Source organism: Lacerta agilis, chromosome 13 (assembly GCF_009819535.1).
Source record: "Lacerta agilis isolate rLacAgi1 chromosome 13, rLacAgi1.pri, whole genome shotgun sequence".
Classification (NCBI taxonomy): Eukaryota; Metazoa; Chordata; class Lepidosauria; order Squamata; family Lacertidae; genus Lacerta; species Lacerta agilis.
The window spans coordinates 3,134,970-3,158,586 of NC_046324.1; the positions used below are offsets into that span (position 1 = coordinate 3,134,970).

The 23,617-nt window shown below is 46.3% G+C and overlaps 1 protein-coding gene across 2 annotated transcripts in view; it reads right to left on the reverse strand.

Moving 5' to 3' along the window:
* Nucleotides 1–21,524, reverse strand: part of ANXA2 (annexin A2) — a 37,187-nt gene extending 15,663 nt beyond the window's left edge. The window contains exons 1-3 of one of the 2 annotated variants that reach the window (XM_033167135.1): nt 21,430–21,524; nt 7,305–7,364; nt 4,467–4,566 (exon numbers count right to left, since the gene is read on the reverse strand). In XM_033167135.1, coding sequence (XP_033023026.1) covers nt 4,467–4,566; nt 7,305–7,352 — 148 coding nt within the window. In that variant the 5' untranslated portion in view covers nt 7,353–7,364; nt 21,430–21,524. The remainder of the gene's footprint in view (nt 1–4,466; nt 4,567–7,304; nt 7,365–21,429) is intronic. The other variant, XM_033167136.1, reaches the window with a different exon arrangement.
* Nucleotides 21,525–23,617: the final 2,093 nt, after the last annotated feature.

Sequence of the window (23,617 nt, forward strand, 5' to 3'; positions counted from 1 at the left end):
GTATACTTCCAGATTTGCCAGACTTCTGAGAAGAGTTGCCTTGATTTATTGAATATTTCCAAATCCCAGACAGGGGAACAAAGTGATAAAAAGATGGAACCATGGAGCACCACCCAACAGGAAACATTGCTGCATTGCAAAAGCCCCCTGGAAGGAACTGAAGTTGTGTGATGCCACCACAACAGTCTTCCTAAATGGCTGCTTCCACTGTTGAGGTCTAGAAAACTTTTTTTTAAGCCAAAAATATCCTCACACTCTACAGAAGGATTACTACCATGCAGCTTGGTGGCTCCCATTCATTTCAGAGGGTCTTATGGCAAATGTTAACTCATGGAGGATGGATGTTATTCAGGCTTCGCTGCTTGTGGCAGCATACTATCTTGGGCCAGGCTTTACTGATGAGCTGGCATTTCCTGGTGTTGGATTTCAGTCCATGCAGGGCTGTGGCCAGTGGATGCTCACAGGGTCCGCCTGTTCTTGCAGGGACATTTCACACAAATGGCAGAATATGAATCATTGAGGAAAAAGATGACTCACTGAGCATTTAAGGGATGCAGTAGAAATAAGTGTGAGAGACACAAAGTGATGACTAATACTGGATTTCAGCCAGAGCAACCCCTTGTAGTCAGGCGGGTTCATCCAGCCACAGACTCTCAGCTGTTGTGCATGGAGAAGAACTGCCATCCAGTTAAAGAAACCTGAGCTGATAAATCAATTAAAACTCATACGGTCATTAGCTCAATTACATTTAAATAGGAGGGTTAAGACAAAAACAACTTCCCTCCTGGGCAAGAGAAAAAGAGGAAGCCTCTGGGCACCTGAAGCTTTCACATAAGTGCTTGTATTGAAAGTATTTTAAATGTTTACTCCCCAGTTTAAACTGGGGGCATTTTTGAAAGTCAATGGTGGTGGTTGTTTTTATTGATCGAACACCGATGCCTTAGAAAACAGAAGTACCCACATATGCTGCTACAAAGAGACCGCAAAAGATTATCTCTGAGTGAATACACCACCAAATGGCAAACTAACAGAGTTTATATACCACCTCTCATCCAATTCCAGGGCAATGAACAATAAAATAATAAATTTATGCAAGGCAACAACAAAAATTATAACAGACAACAATTAAAAAACTAAAGCTTAGACAATTTTAACTGCCCAAGTAATTTTCAGTAAAAATAAAATAAAATGCTTGAGCCTGCCATCAAAAGGATAGGGTGCAACTGAATCCCTTCTCATGTCCTACTGCTCGTTATCAAGTGTAGTTAGATGCTTGTGTGCACAGAAGACTCTTCACTGCCCCATCGTGTATCTATACAGATCCTCTCACTCACTCATGGATCTGCATCGTGCTGGGCACTTTTTCCAGTTTCACCCATGTCCAAACCACAGACAAGGAGACCCAGCTTAGTACTGTCAAAAAGCAGTTAAGGAGGAGTGCAGAGCAGGTGGACAGGAAAAGTCATACTCCCAAGGAAGAATGCAGAATTGTGTCACTTCCAAAGTCTGCAGAGATAGCAGGACAGGCTGTGTTCATTCTGCTGGCTTACGTGGAGCAGGAGGTGAGGGTTGGAAAAATTAGAAGCAGGATGCTGACTCATAGCTGCTGAGACAGGGGAGGGGCAGTGAGCTGTTCAGCGAAGAATAGAGCTCAGAGTTCTTCTTTTTCTGTCTTAAGGGAAGGAGGGCGTTCTTAATCTCCTGCTGCAATGCTCTGATCAATCTGGCAAGCAGAAAAGACACTTTTGACCACTGGCTAACAGGCTATAGCCACATGGCTATAGAAAAGCCTTGCTTTGCTACTCTGTGGTCCATTGTGGTTTCCGGGTAAGAAGAGTCCTACTAGATCAGGCCAAGATCAGCATCGTGACCTTACAGTGGGAAGCCCACAACAGGATTCAAGCACAAAGGCACTCTTGCCTCCCTGTGGCTTCCAGACATTGGTATTCGGAAGCATTGCTGCCTCCAACTGTGGCGGCAGAGCACAGCCATGTGGTTAGTAACCAGTGAGAATTACTGTGCAGGCCCACAGCCTAACAGAAGGCATGAAGCCGAAGCCTGAAGCTGGCCTGCAAAGGGAAAGTTGCAAAGAGGAGAGCTCCTGCCGCTGTGAGCTGCACCGGTGTGAGATGAGCTACTAGCCAAGCTCCTGTAAAGTGATGGTTTACCCCTCCCTTCCTCCTCCAGTGCCGCCTTCAGGAGGAGCCTGCTCCAGCAGGGAGGAACAGAGCCTCACATTTGTGGCTGCTTGCGTGGCCATTTATCTTTTATATCAAAAGGTTCACATGGGAGATATTTCCGTTTGACATCTCACATGCAAAAAGGGCAACTTACACTTGCCACACCCAGGGGCATGCCACAGCAAACTCCATACTCTAACAAAAGAAGAACAAAAAGGGAGGTTTGTAGACTTTCTCTTTCACTAAAAAATAAAACGAACATGAAGCAAGGAATAGGAGAAGAAAAATAGATGAAGATTAGGGCTGTGGGGTCCAAAGAGTATTTTTCCTCCACCACACTGAGGGCCAGAAGCATGTGCTTTCTTTTTTTAAAATGAAATTTAAGGCATCTCAGAGTGCTTGACAGGTGCATGGTACATACAAAGCCCAGTAGGGAGAACAGCAGGTGTGCTCTCTCTTTGATTTACTCCATCAACATCTTTGATTTACTCCATCTCTCTCCAATTTTTAAAAACTGCCAATCATGCCAGGCTGGTCAAAGTGTTTCCAATAGTTATTTTGCTTCAGGCTTTTGCTCTCAGTAACATGAAGAGATGTGCAAGAGCTTTTCACCACTGCTCTGAGAAAGATCCAGATGTTCCATGAAGTAACCGCTGTGTCCACAGGACACCCCCCCCCCCGTTTCTCCAAACTACCGGTAGGTGGATTCCGTTTTTGCACATTTGTTATCTCCCTTCTGCCCCACAAATGGAAGAATAACGAGTTGTTGTTGCTTTTGCAGAAAACAGGCCCATCAGTTAAGGGCCAATCCTGTTCAAGCCAAGCAAGGATGCAATGCAATGGACCGAATTCTGCAACGCCACCCCCAATTCACAGGATACCAAGCCAGGAGCATCATCACAAATATAAAAGGTAACTGCAGTAGCAGTCGGTAATAAGTAAGCCACTCATACACATGATGAGGGATCCCAAAGTTGGCCGGAGTTCAAAAAAGTCCTGGAACACACCCCCAGCTACAGCCCAATGAGGACTGAGTATACACAGTGGCTCATTGTTTGGGGTTAGGACGGTGGATGCAGTGGAGAGTTCTAAGAAGCTGCAAGATTTTGTTGCTGGTTTTGCCTGCCACATATTGTTGATATGTATGTATTAAACCACTACCTGTATGCATGGTGCTTTGTAAAGTAGAAGAAGGCAGGTCTTTGCCCCAAGAAGCTTGCAATCTGAAACTCGATACATGTGGGTCCAGCCCCCCCCCCCATACTAATGCATACAGAATGAGGCTCCACAGCCCAAAGTCACACCACAGGCACTGCCTTTGCAAAGTCTGGCATGTACTGACAGGCAAAAGAACAAAACAGCACAGCTATGAAACTATGAGATGAGATGAAAGGGTTCTGGCATCATTAAAGGCAATGCCCAGACTCAGACTGGAAAACGGGGATGCTGTGCATGGCCGTGAGTACATTGGGTGAAAGGGGCAGGTGCAAAGTAGCAATGCCAATCTTTTTCATCTCAACTTACCTTGTAGGCCAGAAGAATGTTTGGCTACCAAAGTGAGCTCCTTCTGGGTGGGGTCAGGCTCTAAACCAGGGGTGGGGAACCTGTGGTGCCCCAAATATTGTTGGGCTCCAACTCCCAGCAACCCCATGGTCAAGGAAGTTGGAGTGGGTTGGGTGTCCAACAACATCTGGAAGGCCACAGGTTCCCCATTCCGGCAGTTAAAGAAAATTTGCAACATGGGACAATGAGCCTCAACACTGCAGAGCATTTGTTGTTGCAGGAATGACTTCTTATCTACCAATTTTTTTTCTTATCTACCAGAAAGAGATGCTTTCATGCTGCTTTCGAGCTCCTGAATACCTTCCTTGGGAAAGAAACGGGCGTCAACCCAGTCGTTTAAGGATGTAACATCAATCAATCAATTAATTTATTGCATTAGCCATATGGCCGTAGCATAGGTTCAGCTGAATCCTTCGTTATACACCTTTTGGCACCAGGCAAAAACATTCCTCTTCCACCAGGTCTTTGGCTGATTAACATCTAATACCCATTTAACTGGGTTTTGGGAGAGGAGTTTATTGGTTTGTTTTCATTCTTAATTGTATTGTGTATTTTGTGTTTTTTATATTGTATGTTGATGTTGTGAACTGCCCTGAGATCTACGGATGAAGGGTGGTATTCAAAGTTAACAAGCAATAATAATAAAGTAATGCTTGACGGTGGCAAGTCAAGGAAATGGTAGCTGCGAATGTAGGACAGAGGGTCTCCCCTGCCCAGCCTTACCTTTGGTCTTGATTGCGGTTTCGAGGGCTGCAGCATCACGGTCCGCATCAAAGTTCCCGTATGCCTTGACTGTGGCGTAGGCACTTGGAGGGAGAGCATGCTGCAGGAGAGAAGAGGAGAGGGGGAAATGATCTTCCAAACTGGCTCCATTAATCAACAGCTCTGTCCTTGCAAGAGGAAAGCCACCCTAACATCCATGGGGGAAATGGCACCATCTTCTCACCTGACAGTGCTACTTTCGTATCTCACAGAACAGACCCAATACATAAAACCAAGACGGGACCAGAGGCCTTCCTGGTGCTTCTTGGACTCCAACTCCCATCAGCTCCAGAAAGCAGATGGAGGTGGTGATAGGAGTCCGTCTCCTCATCCCTGGTGTATAAGAACTTTACCTATGAGCTGTCTTACGGGTCTTTAAAAAAAAATACTTTTTTTTATTTAAACAAGACCACCCACTTCAACAACACACTAAAACAACAACAAAAACCCAAATGAAAACTAAAAATTAAACATACGCATATCAAGTACAAATTTGAGTTGTTTCATTCACATTCCCTGGGAAAAAAATTGCTCTCATTGATGTTGGGAGAGAAGTAACATTTTTGAAAAATATTTGTTTTAATTATCAATACCAGGTTATTGTCCTTGAGTCTTGTGATATTCTCATGTGCAGCTTAAAGGTAACTAAGAATTCCAAATAGTTATCTGTGGGCCACTTAAAAAAAAAAAGCTGCATACAAATGCATGCAATAAATAAATTCTGCTTCTTTAAAAGTCAAAAACAGAAACAGTGCAATGAGGCCAGAAAGACCTGCAAGAGGTGAGCCATGTTCTTTTCCACTTGCACCCTGCCAGGGATGGCACAAAATAAAATATGAGGCATTGCAACACAAAAATAGGAAACTGCCATCACCCCAAGAGGCCCGAGTGAAGGTTCCTTTCCTTTTGCAAGCTTTGCTGCAGCGAAAAAGCAGCTAAAAGGGCCAATGATCAGATGGGGTGAAAGGAAAGCGGGTTTGTTCTTGTTCTTATTAGGTATTTTGTGTTTTTATGTTGTGGACCACCCCGAGAACTACGGATGAAGGACAGTATACACATTCCATAAATAAAAAACAAACAAACAAATATAAAAGCAACCTTCAAACACAGAATTGCCACCCATAATTCCTCCTCTCCAGCAAGGCTTGTGAAACAGGTTATTCAAGCACAGCTGAGATGAGGCTGTCCTTTAAAAATGTAGGACTCCAGGTGGAGGGTGTAAACACTCCCCTTTTTTAACTGAACAGCTAAGCACCACTTCTTGGCTATTCCCACCTCCCTCAGCCAAGGTAGAAGCTGGCCTTTTGCCGGCCTATGTGCACCATACACAGATTTTCCAGAAGATTCTGCTCCTTTCTGATGCCAAGAAAAGCAGCGAGTGGAAAACTTTAATTGCACCACGGAGAAGCTGACAACACTCGGAATAAAATCACATTCTTTTGCTTATCATCGAACAGAACACTTCTGGGATGAGTTTCATAGCTCAGCAGTGGAGCAGAGGCCTGGCCTGGAGAAGGACCTCAACTCAATCTGTTCCACTTACAGTTCAAAGGATCAGGTAGCTACACACCCACCGCCAGGCAGGTCCCACGAGACAAAACAGATCTGGTGCATCTCACTCAGAAGACTGCCTGAGGACATTTCTTTAAAGAGCATTTTCCAAACCTCAGCACCATAGCATTCCCACCTCTCTCCCCAACCCTGAGTTAGAAACAGTGGTGCACACTCTTGCACCTCAAAAGGTTTATTGCGGGTCGATGGCCTGCCACCCGCGGGGAGTAAATAAAACACATGGACACAATATTTTAGGTTAATGGGCAAAATAAGGCCGCAACTTTATTGGTTATGGCGTATGAGTGGTATTGGCTTAGGCATTGGACAAGAGGGTTAACAACCAGTGGGAGGAGCTTGTTGATGCAAATTTAACTGGAAGCACCCCCCCCCCTGACGTCACCGGGGGTCGTGCCATGGCCCTAGCCACTAGCAGGGCATCGGACAGGATCCACGACCGCCGGATCCCTTTAAAGGGATACCTCTAGGAGGTAGGTGATGGGCACAACCTGACCTCCAACACACAACACATATTACATCACCTATTGAATATTCCAATGCCTAACCGCCAATACCATAAAATTGTGACAGGTTGCTACGAGGTAGGCGAAAAACCAAGAGGCCGGTGCCAATTTGCCAAATGGATAAAAATTCCTACCAGGCCCCCTGGGCAACCAAGGCGACCAACCGAAGTCCCTAGCAAGGTCAGAAGTATAGCAAGACCTAAAGGGAGGGAGGGCGGGAGATCCGATGCAAGCAGGGGGCAGAATGGGTGGAAGTGGCGCTTCCCTGGCTGTTTGAATCCAGACCCCGCCCCCCAGCCAGCCCTATTGGCTGGCTATGGGGCTTGGCGCGGCCGGAAGGAGAGGACAAGGCAGGGGGCCAAACATGCCCCCCTGCAAGCGCGGGAAACGGCCCCCGCCCGCAACTCCTCCCCTCTGGAATGAGGAGAGGTCTTCTGTGCAAGTGTAAAAATCAACAACTTTTGAAAGAGTCTATTCTCAGTCCAGGGGAATGCCTGCATTTCTAACCACATGGCATTGTCCTCTGGTCCACTTCCCCCAGACACCTCCAGCATATCCAGAGGGAACACTCAAAACACTTGCTGCCTGAGAGATGCATGGCTTGAACTTTTGAGTGCCATTCAAAACAGGCATTCCCCAATAAATACACCACATGCACACAGATGTGTTTGAAGTCGGGGATGGGCCAGGGGGAAGCGGGAGGAGTAAATGGAGCAATACTTACATCTCCCTCAAGGGTGAGCTTGGATAAGATTTCGTGGACCGTAGACATCTTGAGAGAAGGCTGGAAGAAAGAAAGAAGACTTCAAGTCAATCTGCTTGAGCATGCTCACCATCCAAGGTCTGCAGAGGCACAGAGGCTGAGAACACACTTTAAGGCATATCCAAAAGCCATTCTTCCTCTCAAAGGATTCTGGGCACTGTGGTTTGTTAAGGGTTTCTAAGAACTGTAATTCTGTGAGGGGTAAACTACAGCGCCCAGTATTCTTTGAGGGAAAGAATGTGGTTCAGGTGTGTTTTAAAGGCATAGTGGGAATGCGGTTGCAACATTCCAACAGGGTGTCAGGCTGCAAATGAAAACATGTTTTAGACAGCAGTGAAGGAAGGATATTTGTAACATCACCCTGATCTTCCTTCAAAACCTTTCAATTCTCCAAATATCCCAGGAAAGAATGTGGTCAATGGGAGATTTTTCTCCCATTTGCAAGATTTTCATGCTCTTTATTTCATTTAAATTCGCCAACCAGGTGCTCTCCAGATGTTTTTGTTGATCCACACACAAACCACTACATCACCAGCACCCGACTGCAGCACAGAAGTGGATCAAATATTTTCTTTTATTCTGGTAAGTTAAGGCTAGTTGCATAAATGGCTGTGAAGTATGAATTAAACAGGGAAAGGACTGGCATGCAGGGATTGATGTCAGAACGCCATTAAGGATTTTTACAAATAAATGAACAAAGCGCTCCCAACCAAGGAAACGGCTAACAAAGCTGGCAAAGAGAAGAGAACAAGGCGGCTTGAGGGTGTGGCAGCGAGTGAAACATGGGAAGGAGACCTGGCCAAGGAACAGGCTTGGCCAATGCCCAAACTCACAGGCTCCTGGTTCCACTCCTCTCTCCCCCATCCTGAAACCCCGTGAAAGAAAAAGGAGCTCCAGGATTTTGAAGAGAAGAAAAGGGGGACAAAGCAACCGAATGCAAATCATAACCTGAAGGGGCAGTGAGCCAGGTTCAGAGGACCCCTGCCCATCTCCCAGTGTGCTCCAGAAGTTCTGGATTGCAGCTCCCATTGACCTTGGCCAGCATAAATAGGGAATGTCTACAGGTGCCCTTAGCCATTTGCTTCTTAGAACTTGACCAATGCAGCAGCCTCAGTGTCAAAATGTGTATTTGGTTTGAAGACCAAGGCTGAGCCTAGTCAAGGAGGAAAACAAAACAAAACTATCTCTACCTAACTGCCAAGATAAAGGCTTCTCCGCTCACATGACATAAAAAAAAAAAAATCAGATGCCTAAATACCAAAACTGATCTTAAGGAAATTTCCAGAAATTTCCAGCAGTTAAATGACACACAGAAACACAGTATCTGAAGAAGTGTGCATGCACATGAAAGCTCATACCAAGAACAAACTTAGTTGGTCTCTAAGGTGCTACTGGAAGGAATTTTTTAATTTTATTTTGTTTTGACTATGGCAGACCAACACGGCTACCTACCTGTAACAGAAACACAGACCACATTCCAGAATAAAACTGGAAACACACTCCTGCCCCAAGGAGCTTGACTATTGGAAACTAGAGGGGTAAGGATCCCATCTCTTATAGTTCAACACTGCCTGGGTGTGTGTGCCTTTGGTGGATGGAGCCCAGCTGAGAGCAGCATATTACACAGAGATGCAACAAGACTCCTCCAATGAGTAATTCCACTCCAACTTTGGTTCAGGAGTGATTGGGTAATTTAAATTTCCCCTGGCACAGAGCCTTGCTCTGTCCCCTGCAAGTGATAGCCAATAACAGGAAATTCTTACAAGGACATGTCAGGCATTTTTATTCATACTTTAGACTCATAACAATATTTAATTCAATTTACTTCTTGCAATAAAGTAGCAGGTCTCTCATAGCACTGTTCTGGAATTACTACACTAACTGAAATTTTACAGTAGCCACTTTTGGGGCTGTCAATAGGTAGACTCAACAGGAAACAAAACTTTAGAACCTTTGTTAGTATTAGAATATAGGCTACAAATGAGTAGCAGGCAGGCAGGGCAGAAAAGCATCTGTGGACTAGTAACTTGAAGATTTGGAAGAGTCTTAAAAAAAAAAGACAAAAAAAGACAAAAAAGTACAAAAGCTGGCAACTTGAAGTAACAAAGGTGTTGAAAAGGCCAAAGCCAGGGGGGAATGTGTTGGTTTTAACCTGCTTTCTTCTCTTCTGACAAGTTTTTTCAACTCCCTGTATCTTCAATGCCTTTCCAAGACAAATAGCTCTGTTGGGCTGGGAGGAGCTCAAAAATCTGGGAAGGAGATGCAGTTGTTGTACAAAAGGTGTTGCTGAGAAGAATGCAGGCCCCACCATTGCATTCCTGGAAATCAGGCATGAGAACAGAACTCCCAAATTCCTCGGGTTAGACAAATATTTCAGCTGCCAAACAGCATCTGACAATGGTACACTGTGTGCAGCAGCTGTGCTCACTTTTCAAATGTACCAAGGACTGGCTGCGTGTGTGTGTCTGTTGTGTGACCCTATGAAGGGGCAACAGTTACAGGAGAGAGAGAGTGTGCACAATAAGCAGCTACCTTCCTCTTGCTCAAGCCCTGATGACCTGATAGAAACACACAGCCATGAAAGTGAGCAGCTCTGAACAGCTACCTACCAGAAGGTCATCCAGTCCAACCCATGGTCTCCCCAACCACCACCATATCCCACGCTCAGAACAACCTAGAAGAGCTGGTCTACTTCCAAGTCCCAGAAGCAATGCGCCAAGGGAATCTCCCAGATCTCACATGTCTCCGGATTTTGCAACACCGTTCTCCAAGCAAAACGTGCTTGCAAAAATGTGCATGTTTGGGGAAAGTGTTACGCCATTACAATCAAAAATAAAGTATAAAGGTTTTATATTTGTGCAAAGAATCCCCCCCCCCAATTCATCATGATTTCTCACTAAACAAACATCTTGGAGAAAATAAACAGAAAAATGAGTACAGATTTTTGTAGGGACATCTAAAAATATAAATGACTAGGACAACCCAATGTGAAAATGGAGGAAACCAAACTTAAGATCGTGTGCCTCTTGCCTATTCCCCCCCCCCCAACCTCAAGACTGCGTGTGTAGTTCTGAGCAGCCCGACACACAAAGGGGGGGGCAATTTCCTACAGGGGGTGTGTGCTTTGATCTCTGAGTCCAAGGAAGGAAACGCAAGCGATCTCAGAGGATGGGAGCCATCTTAGCAACAGTAACTGTTGCTACTGTTAGGGATCCACTGGTTATCGGGGTTACACTTAATCACTCTTAAAGGAGGCTGAGGGTGCAATTCCATCTAATGGCAAAACTCAGGCGGCTGAGCAGAGGACACTTTAGTTACATGGGAGTATTGAACTTTGTAAATGGAAAAGGCTGTTTTTAACACAACAACTTTCAAAAGGGACCCGTGAGCTTCTGCAACTTGAAGGAGCGGGTGTTGAAATTGGAACAGGAGGAGGGAAGGATGAGGGAATTGGTCTACTGCAGCCTCCAACAGGCTATAATAGTCCAGCATTTATTGTCCTACAGCAGACAAGCAGATACCTCCAGGAAGCCCACATGCAAGGCATGAAGGGGGTAGCAAATAGCATGCAAACCTGCTGGCTCCTTATAGCCCTAGAATATCTCTCCAAGGTGACATCGGATCCACGCCATACATCTAAAGCACATTAAATTCACATTTAAAGTACATTAAAAAGTACCCAGGGCCTTTCTAAACGAGCAATGCAAAGAAATAGAGGAAAATAACAGAATGGGAAAAACCAGAGATTTATTCAAGAAAATTGGAGATATGAAAGGAACATTTCGTACAAAGATTAACACAATTAAGGACAAAAGTGGAAAGGACCTAACAGAAGCAGAAGACATCAAGAAGAGGTGGCAAGAATACACAGAGGAATTATACCAGAAAGATATGGAGGTCTCATACACCCCAGGAAATGTGGCTGCTGACCTTGAGCCAGACATCCTGGAGAGTGAAGTCAAATGGGCCTTAGAAAGCCTTGCTAACAACAAGGCCAGTGGAAGTGATGATATTCCAGCTGAACTATTTAAAATTTTAAAAGAGGATGCTGTTAAGATGCTGCACTCAATATGCCAGCAAGTTTGGAAAACTCAGCAGTGGCCAGAGGATTGGAGAAGATCAGTCTACATCCCAATCCCAAAGAAGGGCAGTGCCAAAGAATGCTCCAACTACCGCACAATTGCACTCATTTCACACGCTAGCAAGGTTATGCTTAAAATTCTACAAGGCAGGCTTAAGCAGTATGTGGACCGAGAACTCCCAGAAGTGCAAGCTGGATTTCGAAGGGGCAGAGGAACCAGAGACCAAATTGCAAACATGCGCTGGATTATGGAGAAAGCCAGAGAGTTCCAGAAAAACATCTACTTCTGCTTCATTGATTATGCAAAAGCATTTGACTGTGTCGACCACAGCAAACTATGGCAAGTTCTTAAAGAAATGGGAGTGCCGGATCACCTCATTTGCCTCCTGAGAAATCTCTATGTGGGACAAGAAGCTACAGTTAGAACTGGATATGGAACAACTGATTGGTTCAAAATTGGGAAAGGAGTACGACAAGGCTGTATATTGTCTCCCTGCTTATTTAACTTATATGCAGAATACATCATGCGAAAGGCTGGACTGGATGAATCCCCAACCGGAATTAAGATTGCCGGAAAAAATATCAACAACCTCAGATATGCTGATGATACAACCTTGATGGCAGAAAGTGAGGAAGAATTAAAGAGCCTTTTAATGAGGGTGAAAGAGGAGAGCGCAAAATATGGTCTGAAGCTCAACATCAAAAAAACTAAGATCATGGCCACTGGTCCCATCACCTCCTGGCAAATAGAAGGGGAAGAAATGGAGGCAGTGAGAGATTTCACTTTCTTGGGTTCCATGATCACTGCAGATGGTGACAGCAGTCACGAAATCAGAAGACGCCTGCTTCTTGGGAGAAAAGCAATGACAAACCTAGACAGCATCTTAAAAAGCAAAGACATCACCTTGCCGACAAAGGTCCGTATAGTTAAAGCTATGGTTTTCCCAGTAGTAATGTACGGAAGTGAGAGCTGGACCATCAAGAAGGCTGATCGCCGTAGAATTGATGCTTTTGAATTATGGTGCTGGAGGAGACTCTTGAGAGTCCCGTGGACTGCAAGAAGATCAAACCTATCCATTCTCAAAGAAATCAGCCCTGAGTACTCACTAGAAGGACAGATCCTGAAGTTGAGGCTCCAGTACTTTGGCCACCTCATGAGAAGAGAAGACTCCCTAGAAAAGACCCTGATGTTGGGAAAGATGGAGGGCACAAGGAGAAGGGGACGACAGAGGATGAGATGGTTGGACAGTGTTCTTGAAGCTACTAACATGAGTTTGGCCAAACTGCGAGAGGCAGTGAAGGATAGGCGTGCCTGGCGTACTCTGGTCCATGGGGTCATGAAGAGTCGGACACGACTGAACGACTGAACAACAACAACAAAAAGTACCCAAAGAATCACAGGAACTGCAGCTTTTGCAATTCTCAGCCCCCCCCCAACAAACAATAGTTCCCAGGGTTCTTTGGGGAAAGTAATGCAATTTATGTGTGCACTGGATGTGCTTTAAATGTACACCTCCACCGTTAAAAAAAAAACCCAAACTTTTAAGGCTGAAGACATTCCCGTTAATCCAGGCATTTGGGTTACAGAGCAGACTGTTGCTGGGTTGTGGTCCCATCAATATTTTAATCTCTGCCATTTTATTGCCGTCTTGTGACTTTATGATACTCTTTGTACTGCATTATTGCTTTAATCTTCTGCTCCCATTAAGTCACTTCGTGCTCCAGAATGGAAAAAGGGTGTGGCTTTAAAAGAATTCAAATAAATAGTTGTGCTTCCAAGGCCTATTGGGATCCACCTTCCTCTGTGACTCTCCCCAATCTCCTTTAGAAGCCACCTAAGTAATGCAGAGCGCCCCAAGCTATGGTGCCCTGATACATTTGGTACCCCCACTGTTTCACTCATTAATCAAAGCTCATCAAGCTATAAGGTACCATTCATATATTCAGTGCAATTTTTTCTGGAAAAAGAGGACTGGAACGCACCATGAATGCCTCCCTTGTTCTCTAATAACGGCAATGGTGCCAGAACTGAGTTCCGCCAAATTCCGACTGAAAAAAGCCCTGCATATGTTTATTGCATCTGCATCCCACCTTTTTCTTCAAGGAGCTCAAGGTGGCCCACATGGTCTTCCTCCCCTTCGGCATTTTATCCTCACAACGATCCTTTGAGGTAGGATTGAGTTGAGAGGCAGTGCCTGGCACCTAGTCACCCAGGTGAACTTCATGGCAAAGTCTGGATTGGAATCCAGGTCTCTCCCAGGTCCTAATCCAACAGTCTAACCCATATCCTCCAACATTTCTCTGATGAAAATAGGGATGTCCTATTCCATCATCATCATCATATTTTTATTATTTATACCCCACCCATCGGACTGGGTTGCCCCAGCCACTCTGTGAAGCTTCCACATATATATCTATATATATAAAACATTAAAGAAACTTCCCTCTACAGGACTGCCTTCAGATGTCTTATAAAGATGGTATAGTTAATTATCTCCTTGGCTTAAGGGTCACAAAACTCCATCCCCTCCAACATTTTTCCAATGAAAATAGGGTTGTCCTAAGGAAAATTGGGGGAGACACGGGTGGCGCTGTGGGTTAAACCACAGAGCCTAGGGCTTGCTGATCAGAAGGTCGGTGGTTCAAATCCCCGCAACGGGGTGAGCTCCCGTTGCTCGGTCCCTGCTTCTGCCCACTTAGCAGTTTGAAAGCACGTCAAAAGTGCAAGTAAATAAATAGGTACCGCTCCAGCGGGTGTTTCTGTGCGCTGCTCTGGTTCACCAGAAGTGGCTTTATCATGCTGGCCACATGACCCATAAGCTGTACGCCGGCTCCCTCGGCCAATAACGAGAAATGAGCGCTGCAACCCCAGAGTCGGAAACGACTGGACATAATGGTCAGGGGTCCCTTTACCTTTAAGGAAAAGTGGGACATTCGGAGATCAAATCAGAAACTGGGACGACATCTGTAAATCTGGGACTGTCCCTGGAAAATAGGGACACTGTACCACACTGGCACACACACAGAGACACACTTAAACTTTCACCATTTAACTGATGATGATGATGATGATGATGATGATGATTTTAAAGGAAATGCCACTGTCTGGCCTAGCCCAGCAGTTACACCAAGAGTTGAAAATCATTGCAATAAAAATAGCCTTGGCCAGAGCACAAACTGATTTTTAAAAGAGCTCAGTTGCAAAACTGAATGAAAACCACAGCCAAGCAGGCTTGTTGAGACAAGGCAGAAAAAGTGGGGGGAGAACCAAGTCCAGTGATTCAGAGACACACCCTTGGAATGTCTGCTGAGTTGTCACATAACACTGTAGTAAATGGAGGCCAGTCAGAGAAAAGTTATTGCAGCACAGTCATGGGGGAAGAGGAGAGAGAGAGAGAGAACGAGCAGGAAGATGGGAATTCTGCAAAGATGAGTTTGTTAAAAGACAAATGAGGTCACAGATCTTGAACTGCGTGGCTATGGTGTGAAGTGTGGACTGCTAACTACACAGGATCTGGGAGCTGCTGCAGACTCTTGCATTTTTCAACTGCGGCAGGAGGCTTCTAGTCCTCATGAGTGCAGTGAAGAGCTGGAAATGGACAAACCATTAGGAAAGAGGTGGGAAACACCCCTCTCCAATCATCCTCCACTGCTGGTCAGGCTGACGGGGGGGGGGGGGGCAATGGAGAGATACAGGTTCTTCACGCCTGCCTGCACTAGAGACTTGGAAAACACAGACACAAGAAAAACCCTACATCAGAGTTCCCAAAGTGTTTGCAAACATCAGACTATGAAATGCCTTCCCTCTTCCGCTGTAGCCCTGAGTCCCCATCTGGGCATACACATCAATTCCCGCAATCTCCTCTGCCCAGTAAGTAATTGAGGCTATAATTCTGTCGCAGCTTGCAACAAAAATTAAGGGTCTAGCTTAGCATGGAAACCCAGCCAAAATTGCCCAGAACTCAATTGATTCTAACCGAATAGCCTAAAATGTACACTTTAGTCCAATTGCCAAAAATTATTGCTTTTTCTTAAGCACAGAACAGTGCACCCTTCAAGGGAGCTGTGTCTGATCCAGGTATTAGGGACAGTGGTCTGCCACTTACCCTGAGGTTTACCCTGTCACATCTATCAGCAGCTCAGAAATGGGAAACACAAAAGTGCACAAGGGGGTTGCTCTTTCATATTATAGAAGGAACACAAGCTCTCATTCGACACAGAGCTCTAAACCAAGATTGCAAGCCTGCAGGCAAATTGACACAAATCGGTTTTCAACCAAATGATGTACTGTACCAAAATCTAAGTACGGCAGAAGGCATAGCGTCCATTCGGTGGTATTGAACTAAGCAGTGGCGGCTGACGCTGGCAAGGAGGAAGGGGGGCAGCCCCACCCACGGGAGGGGGACCAAGAGCCAATGGCAGCCAAACCCATCCTTCGCCCTGCTGAGTTCCAAGTGGGTTAACACAGAGATGAAGGAGGGGGAAGCAGCTGACAGGCCATGCCACCCCCTGGACTGGTTGTAAGCAAGGAGGTCAGCAGCTGGGGGCTGGCTGAGGGTTCATCGTAGCCCAGCCCCCCCCCCCCCGGAACTACGTTTTCACAGAGTAGACCCTGAGAAGTACTCAGGCCATGTGAGGGGAACAGTCTAACAACTCTCAGAACCCTTAACGCACTGCAGCTCCCAGAATTCTTTGGGGTGGGGGAAGCCATGACTGTTTAAAGTTGGTATCGTAATGCTTTAAATGAATGGTATGAAAGTTGCCCAAGCTTTATTACAACTCATGGCCCCTAATGGAAGAAGGAACTAAAGGCTGTGATGAAGAGTAAGAAATCTGCATCCCATGGGACAGAATGAGAATCGGGGGGGGGGGGGGAGCCACCCAAGCCGCAGTGCCTTCATTTACCCCACTCCAAGGATGCCATGTGAAACTTAGAGCTACTTAATTCCAGAAAATTCACCATAACCCTTAAATCTCAAAACATATCAGAGGCATAATCATCATGCCCTTTCTGTTTCTCCTTGAGTTTTTAAAATGTATGTTAATAGGTAAAATTATTATTTCAAGGCGGCATCACAGCTGGACATGGATTCAAGTTCAGATCTACACATGCTCAAAACTTGACCAGAGCATGCCGGAATAGCCTGGTGTCATTAAAGCAGATGAGGAATAGGGGCAGCACAGAATAAGCTGCCTGCCCCGGAAGCCATACAGTTTAATTCACAAAGGAGAACTCTGCAGAGAATCCTTAGAAGGAACTTTCAAACGAATGCAAGGAGAGCCTGCTGGATCAGGCCAATGGCCCATATCGTCCACATCCTGTTCCCACAGTGGGCAAGTAGATGCCTGGGGGACACCTGCAAGCAGGGTCTGTGCACAAGCACACTCTCCCCTCCTGTGGCTTCCAGCAGCTGGGATGCAGAAGCCAACGGTGCAGACACGGCATAGCCATTGATAGCCTTCTCCTACATGAATTTGTCCAGTCCTTTTAAAAAGCCATCCAAGTTGGATTACTTTGCAAGAGGCACCTTCTCCTGGGTCAGGGGCCACATAATACATGCTCTGAATTTTTAAAGAACTCAATGTCTTAGTGTGGCACCACCTCCACTTTGGAACTCCCTGCCAATTGATATCAGGCAGCCGCCTTCACAGTGCCCATTTTGGTGCCTGCTAAAAACAATATTGTGTAGACAAGCCTACCCTAGATGTTTAGAAAGCTGGTGTAAATTTTAATCTGTTTTCAGCTTACTGTTATTTTAACTTTTGAAAAGTCATAAATTATTGTTGTTAATCCTTCTTATTGATGCTTTTATTGTTCCAACTTTTTTTGGAAACCACTTTGGGTTTTAACAATTGAGTGGTGTATATGAAATAAGTAAGTAACCAATCAATTGACTAAACATTGCCACTCTTTTTTTTTAAAAAAAAAAAAAGCCCTGATCCTCTCTCTGTCTTGTGTTTAGCACTTTCCTTCTGTCCCAGCCAAGTTCTTGAACCAGCCTTCAGAGTGTTGTTTGGACGCACAGATAAAGTCCAAGGAAAGGGGAGGGGAGCTCCCGGCAACTGCTCACTAGGCATGGCCAGGGCCATTGTGCTAGCCTGAAAGGGAGTGGCCCCTCTGTGGATGGCAAAAAAACAGAAAAATGAAAAGCAAGGTGTTGCTCAAGTTTCAGAAGTCTTCAGAATGAGAGAATGGAAACCCTGAGTTTGTGTGAGCCACGTCTCCAAGGAAGGCTGGGTGTGGCCATGGAGGAATGTGGGGCTTGGAGAGGGGGGCACAGAGCTGCCCCAAAGGACACACCCAAGAGAGGTCTACCTCCACAGGAACTGTGAGAAGGGGGGGAGGCCTTCTCTCAACCAAAACAGGATTGCTGAAGGCTTTCTCGTTTTGATAAGTATTTTGCAGGAAAAGGCAGGCAGTCACTGCTGCAAACGGAACCCACAAAGACAGCAAGCCAGAATGAGATCATGCCAAACTCTGCAGCAGAACTTAATTAAGTTCAAAGCAGGGAGGAGGCAGGAAGAGAAGCCAGCTCTCCTACTCAGTGTTTGAAAGCACTATTAAAAATGAACTTTTCTAGTTTTTGCAGTGCTGGTTATTTGGCTGCAAGGAGAGGCAAGGCTGTGTTGCTGTGCCAGCACCTACAAGTCAAGAGAGCTCTGCTCATGAGCCAGCCTGGGGTAGATTTCACCTCCCTCCCACCCACCCATATTTCACGTCAACTGTGGCTTGCAGCTTCACACGACTACACTGGCCAATGGCTTCTTTACAAAGGCATCCAACAGAATCAAAGAGCATACGCATCAGAAGGGAGTAACAGGAAACCCCTGGGCCAAATGTCAGTTGCCCAACTCTAGAGGCAAAGGAGAGAGAGAAAATTACCACATTTCTCTCCCTCCGAGGAGATCAGGGTAGTGTGCATGGTTTTGCCAAACCCGTTTTTATCTTAACCTTCCAATGGTAAGAACTGTTTGGCAGTGGAACAGACTGTGGTGGATTCTCCATTGCAGGTTTTTAAGCAGAGGCTGGGTGGCCGTCTGTCATGGATGCTTTAGTCAAGACTCCTGCTTTGCAGGGGATTGGGCTAAAAGACCCCGAGGGTCTCTATCATTCTATGATCACCCTGCAAGGGAGGTTAAGCTGAGCCAGGGTCATTCGGTTGACCACAGAGTCAAGATTTGAACCAGCCTGATATTCTACCCTCTACACTATGATGACTTTCTGGACCTGGAGGGAAGGAAGAGTCATGGTCCCCAAAGCCACCAAAGATGTTGTTGTTAACTAGCGTTACATATACTCGGTGTCCTCCAGGTTGAGCCATAATTTGCATTAGCCAGATGGGAGCTGTGGTCCAAAAAAAGAGGGCACCATGTTGGGGAAGGCTGGTATATTGCAGCACTCCTGAAGGGTGGCCAGTATATGCTGAGTGTTGGCACCAGGAGTCGTGTGGCTCCTTTACAACCATCAGATTTACTGCAGCAGGAGTTTTAGTGGGCTGGACTCAAGCCTGCTTTGTCAGAAGCACATTCTAGAAGTCAGGAAACTGGGGAGAAATGCAGAAGCCATTTTCTACATTTATAAAACACCATATATCTGACTGTACAAGAGGCATGTTCCACTGCAGACACAACAAGCATTGATAAATACTTCAGAAATGCAGCTAGTTTAAATCTTTTATTAATTTCTCTGAGCAACTGCAGAATTTTGGTTCAGTGACTTAACTTCTGAATTAAATGAGGCTTCATCCCAGGTCAATTGAATTAGGATTCTGGCCTTAAAATTATTTACAAATATGCTTTTACTGTAACATGTTACAAAACAAAAACAACTGACCCCCTTTTAGCCTCACAACAACCATGCAAAGTAGGTTCAGGTCGAGAGACAGTGAGCTCTGTTCACAAAACAAGCAAATATCTGAAGGACCACCCCCACCCCACTGCCGCAACCATTTCACAAGAAGCTTGCAAAGATGATACAATCATCCAGATGTTAGATTACTGTTGGGCCAGAGGTAGCAACTGGTTTTTGAAGATTTTTGGGGGGCGGCTAATTGGGGAGATGTTGCGGGGTTGTGGACTTCATTCAGGGGCAACCACCTCCTATTACTGCAGTCATCCATAATTCCCCCAAACGGAGCATGCAGGGCGGGTGTGGCCCTTTCTCAGTAAATCTTTACTTACTGCACAACTTGCTGCAACATGCCAAGCTCGGGAGTGTGGGGCGAGAAGAGCATATTTCTCAGAATGACGTAACAGGAGAGCCGTTCGGGCGAGAAGGGGGACACACCCAAGGCTTGGACTGAAACTAATAGCCGAGAGAGGGAATCTCCACAGCTAGCAAAGGCCAGCAGGGAAATTAACACAGCACCAGCAGTCATCATGACCAGTTATGTCCTCTCGGGATGGGCTCTGGTCCAGTCCTTGCCCCCTGGGTTGCCCTTTGGGATTTGCTGGCAATGGGCCACTGGCAGAGAGGGCACCAAGGGGTGGGGCAGTCTCCTACACAAGCCTTGGGGGAAGGGAGCCACGCATGGGGTGGGTGGGTGTTTTGTGCCCAGAAACTTTTAAAGGAAAGCTCTCAAGCCAGGATACTCGATCCTTGCCTCCTGGAGTTGGAGGGCCAAAAAGAGGGGTGTTGAATAAATGAGCACACTGCATTGCTCTCTCTGGGACACCTACTGTTATTGCAGCACTACACCCCAGAAAAGAAGGCGGTTCTCTTTCAGCTGTCCCCAAAGCATGCAAGGCTACAGCTCACACAGAAGGCTTAAAGCCTGGTCTAACCATTCAGAAGCTTTAGTATTTTCCAACGGCCCCTTATTCCAAAGGTTCCTTTGGATGCTGCCTCACCAGCTAGAGCAAGCAACTCTTCGCCAGAGCCCCACCTTGGGCAAAACTTGATTCCTGCATTGCAGGGAGTTGGACTAGATGACCCTCAGGGTCCCTTCCACCTCGACCATTCTGGGATTCTAAAGCACCAAGAAAGGACAGAAGCAGAGAGTCCACACACAGGACCCAACTCTGCTTGGGGGAGTCAACAGGCCAGGTGCTGGGCATCAAAGACCTGGGGAGCGAAGATGCAGAAAAAGGCTGAGAATGCAGCCAGGTATGTGAACTAGCAAAAATTAAAATTAAATGTATTGCAAGAGATTAGTAAGCAGAAAGACAACACTAGAAAATGTTTGTCACATTCTGCTAGCCTGCATTTCACCCCAACAGAATGAAAATTTGTTTTTCCCTTTTGTAGATTAGAATATGCTATTTTTAAGGAGCTTGTTGCCACTTTGAACAGCCCAGAAACCTTTTCCATTTTGCATTTCTGCTTTGACAGCTTGGTGTCCCTGCACACTTCACACACATGTGGCTCTGGGTTTACTCCCAAATTAAAGGGTTACCATAATTCAAAAAGTAAAAACCAGGACACTCGAAAGTTCTTGAGCTTTTTTTCAGGAAGGCGATTGACTTGCCTAAGATCCAGGACAAAGAAGCGCCACCTTTCGGGAATTCCCACCCGGACGCCAATTATGCCTTTGAAATCCCGTTAATGTCCGGAAAAATCAGGACGCATGGTACTCCTACAAGTCAGGATTGGTAGGACGTCAGCCTAAACGCCCGATCCTATGGAGATTTTCTCCGAAGCGCACCGAGGGTCACTCCCAGCCGTCGCAGCCCTCCTCCGAAGTCAGTCCCGCCGGTTCCAATTGGGCTTACTCCCGGGTAAGTGCAGAAGGGACGCCGGCCCCAATCCTCCCCGAGTTCCTTTGCAGGGCAAACCTTTGCCCAGCAGACACACGCACCCCACCCCACCCCCGTATAAAGGAGAGGCTGAGTCGAGCGCGCTTACGCGAGAGTAAGTCCCACTGAACTCAACGGGACTTACTTCTCATGTAAGCACACCAAGGCAGTGCAATTCTCCTGCCGCCTCACTTCGGAGTCAATCCAGATTACGGGGAACGCCGCGCGGCAGGCGGAGCCGCTCCGGATCCTGCGCCCCCGGAGACTTACCGAGCAGGCGGTGGCGGCGGCACACTCCGAGTCCGGCTGAGCACGAGCGAGAGGCGCCCGGGGTGGGGTTTTTGTACCAGCCGCGGGTCCCCGCTCGTCTCCGGCCGCGGGCAGGCGCCGCCCTCCCGCGCCAACCGAGCCCCGCCCCGCCCCGCCGCCGCCTCTGACTCAGCCTCGCCTCTGGAAGGGAAGCTCGGAGGGCGGGCCCCGACCCCGGTCCTGCTTTGAAACAGCTTCCCTCCGCCCCATAAATGTTTCAGTGTTTTTTAAAAAATACTATTTTTTACATTATTAACAACCCCAAAGTGCAACATTTTAAATTGATTTTTAAATTATAGCAAAGCAAGGACATCCCAACTGAAATCTCTCAGAGCCCACCCAGATGTCATGCTGATGCGTGCTTTAATCTGTCTTATGATTACTGTTGATGTTGATTTTTTGAATGTTTTAAATTATTGTTGGTAATGTCTTGTCATCTTGGTAAAAAAGGAGTCCCAGGTACTCATATCTTGATGGAAGTGCCGTGGATGTCCGCACAAAATGGCAGCAAAACCAAACAAGAGGTGCCAGCACTCTGTAGGGCCTACCGTCAAAAATCACATAGATAAACTATCTGAAGAAGTGTGCATGCACACAAAAGCTCATACAAGAACAAACTTAGTTGGTCTCTAAAGTGCTACTAGACTAGATAGATAGATAGATAAACTGTGGAAGCAGTGATGGCCACCAACCTGAATGCCTTTGAACAAGGATTGGGCAAATTCATGGCGGAGAAGGCGATCAACAGCTACGAGCCACGATGGTTGGAGGCAGGAGTGTTTCTGGATAGCTGTTGCTGGAACCACCGGTGGGAAGGGGGCTCTTGTGCTCAGATCCTGTTTGGGGGTTTGTCACAGGCATCTGGCCAGCCACTATGAGAACATGGTGCTGGACTAGAAGGTCCCCGGCAGACTCTTCTTGCATTCTAAAAAAATAATAATCCCTGCCAGTACTGACATACTACCCATTTGTGGGGCGGGGGGACTCAATATAGCTGTTTTCTTTCAAAACTTTTCAAAGCTTTTATTTTAGGTATAATACTCTCCATTTCCAGAGGTATTGTTAGGGGCATAAGGATGGGTGAAAACTTTGTCTGGGTTCCCATTTAGATGTGGACTTACCTAATTCAAACGTTCTGAAACTATATGTGAACCAAAACAACTAGCCTGCAAGGCAAGGAACAGATCTTCCAGGACTCACAGCCAAGATGCAAAAATCTGTAGGGTTTTTTTTGTTGTTTTGCCAGATGTGGCATACAAAAATGTGTACTAAAAAACTGCACTAAAATGCTTGGGGGCCAGGCCTTTTCTTACCCCTTACCTTACTTTTTAAAACTCATATTATTTTTCTTCCCTAGCAATTGGACAAGCGACAAAGCATAGGGCTGGGGAAACCTCAGGCACATATCATCTTCACTTTTCCAGCAGCCCCTGATTTAGTTCTACAGTAATTTGTTTACAAGCAACAGTTCTTGGTGGCAGGCGGGGCAGAGGACCATTGCAGTGTACCTGGGAGACCAGGGTTCAAATCCCAACACTGGGTGGCCCAAATGACCAGTCCCTGCCTCTCAGCTTAACCTACCTTAAAGGGTTGTTCTGGGGATTAAATGAGCTTGGAGGAAAAAAGGTAGGACAGAATGCACGGAACAAATAAATAAGAAAACCACCTGCATGTGGTGTCCTTCCTGGATCCAGAAAATCTGTTAGCAGATTCAGGGCACAGGTGCCGGGTCCCGCCCAACTTTGGAGGTGCCCAGTACACAGGTGACATCACAAGATGGGAGGAAGCCATGAGGCCCACCACAGCTGCAGGTAGGCCCCGCAAGGCGCACTGCAGACCACAGAATGTTGAGGGGGCCCGGCCCCTTCCCTGAAACTTTCAAGGGGCCCCTCAGCCCCTCCTAGATGGCGCCCCTGGTTCAGGGTACGTCCCAACAGCAAGAGTTCACCCCACCCACCCACTCTGAAAGTCACCGTAAATTTGCACCAATACATATAAATTAGCACATGCTAATTCTATGCAAATGTGTATCCTGAGCCTGTGTACTGAACCACTTACATACCTACCAGTGCGCCTGGTTGTTGGGAAAAGTGTAAATCCAAGCACATTGATATATTGCATTTTAAGGGATTCAGTCCCCTGCACATTT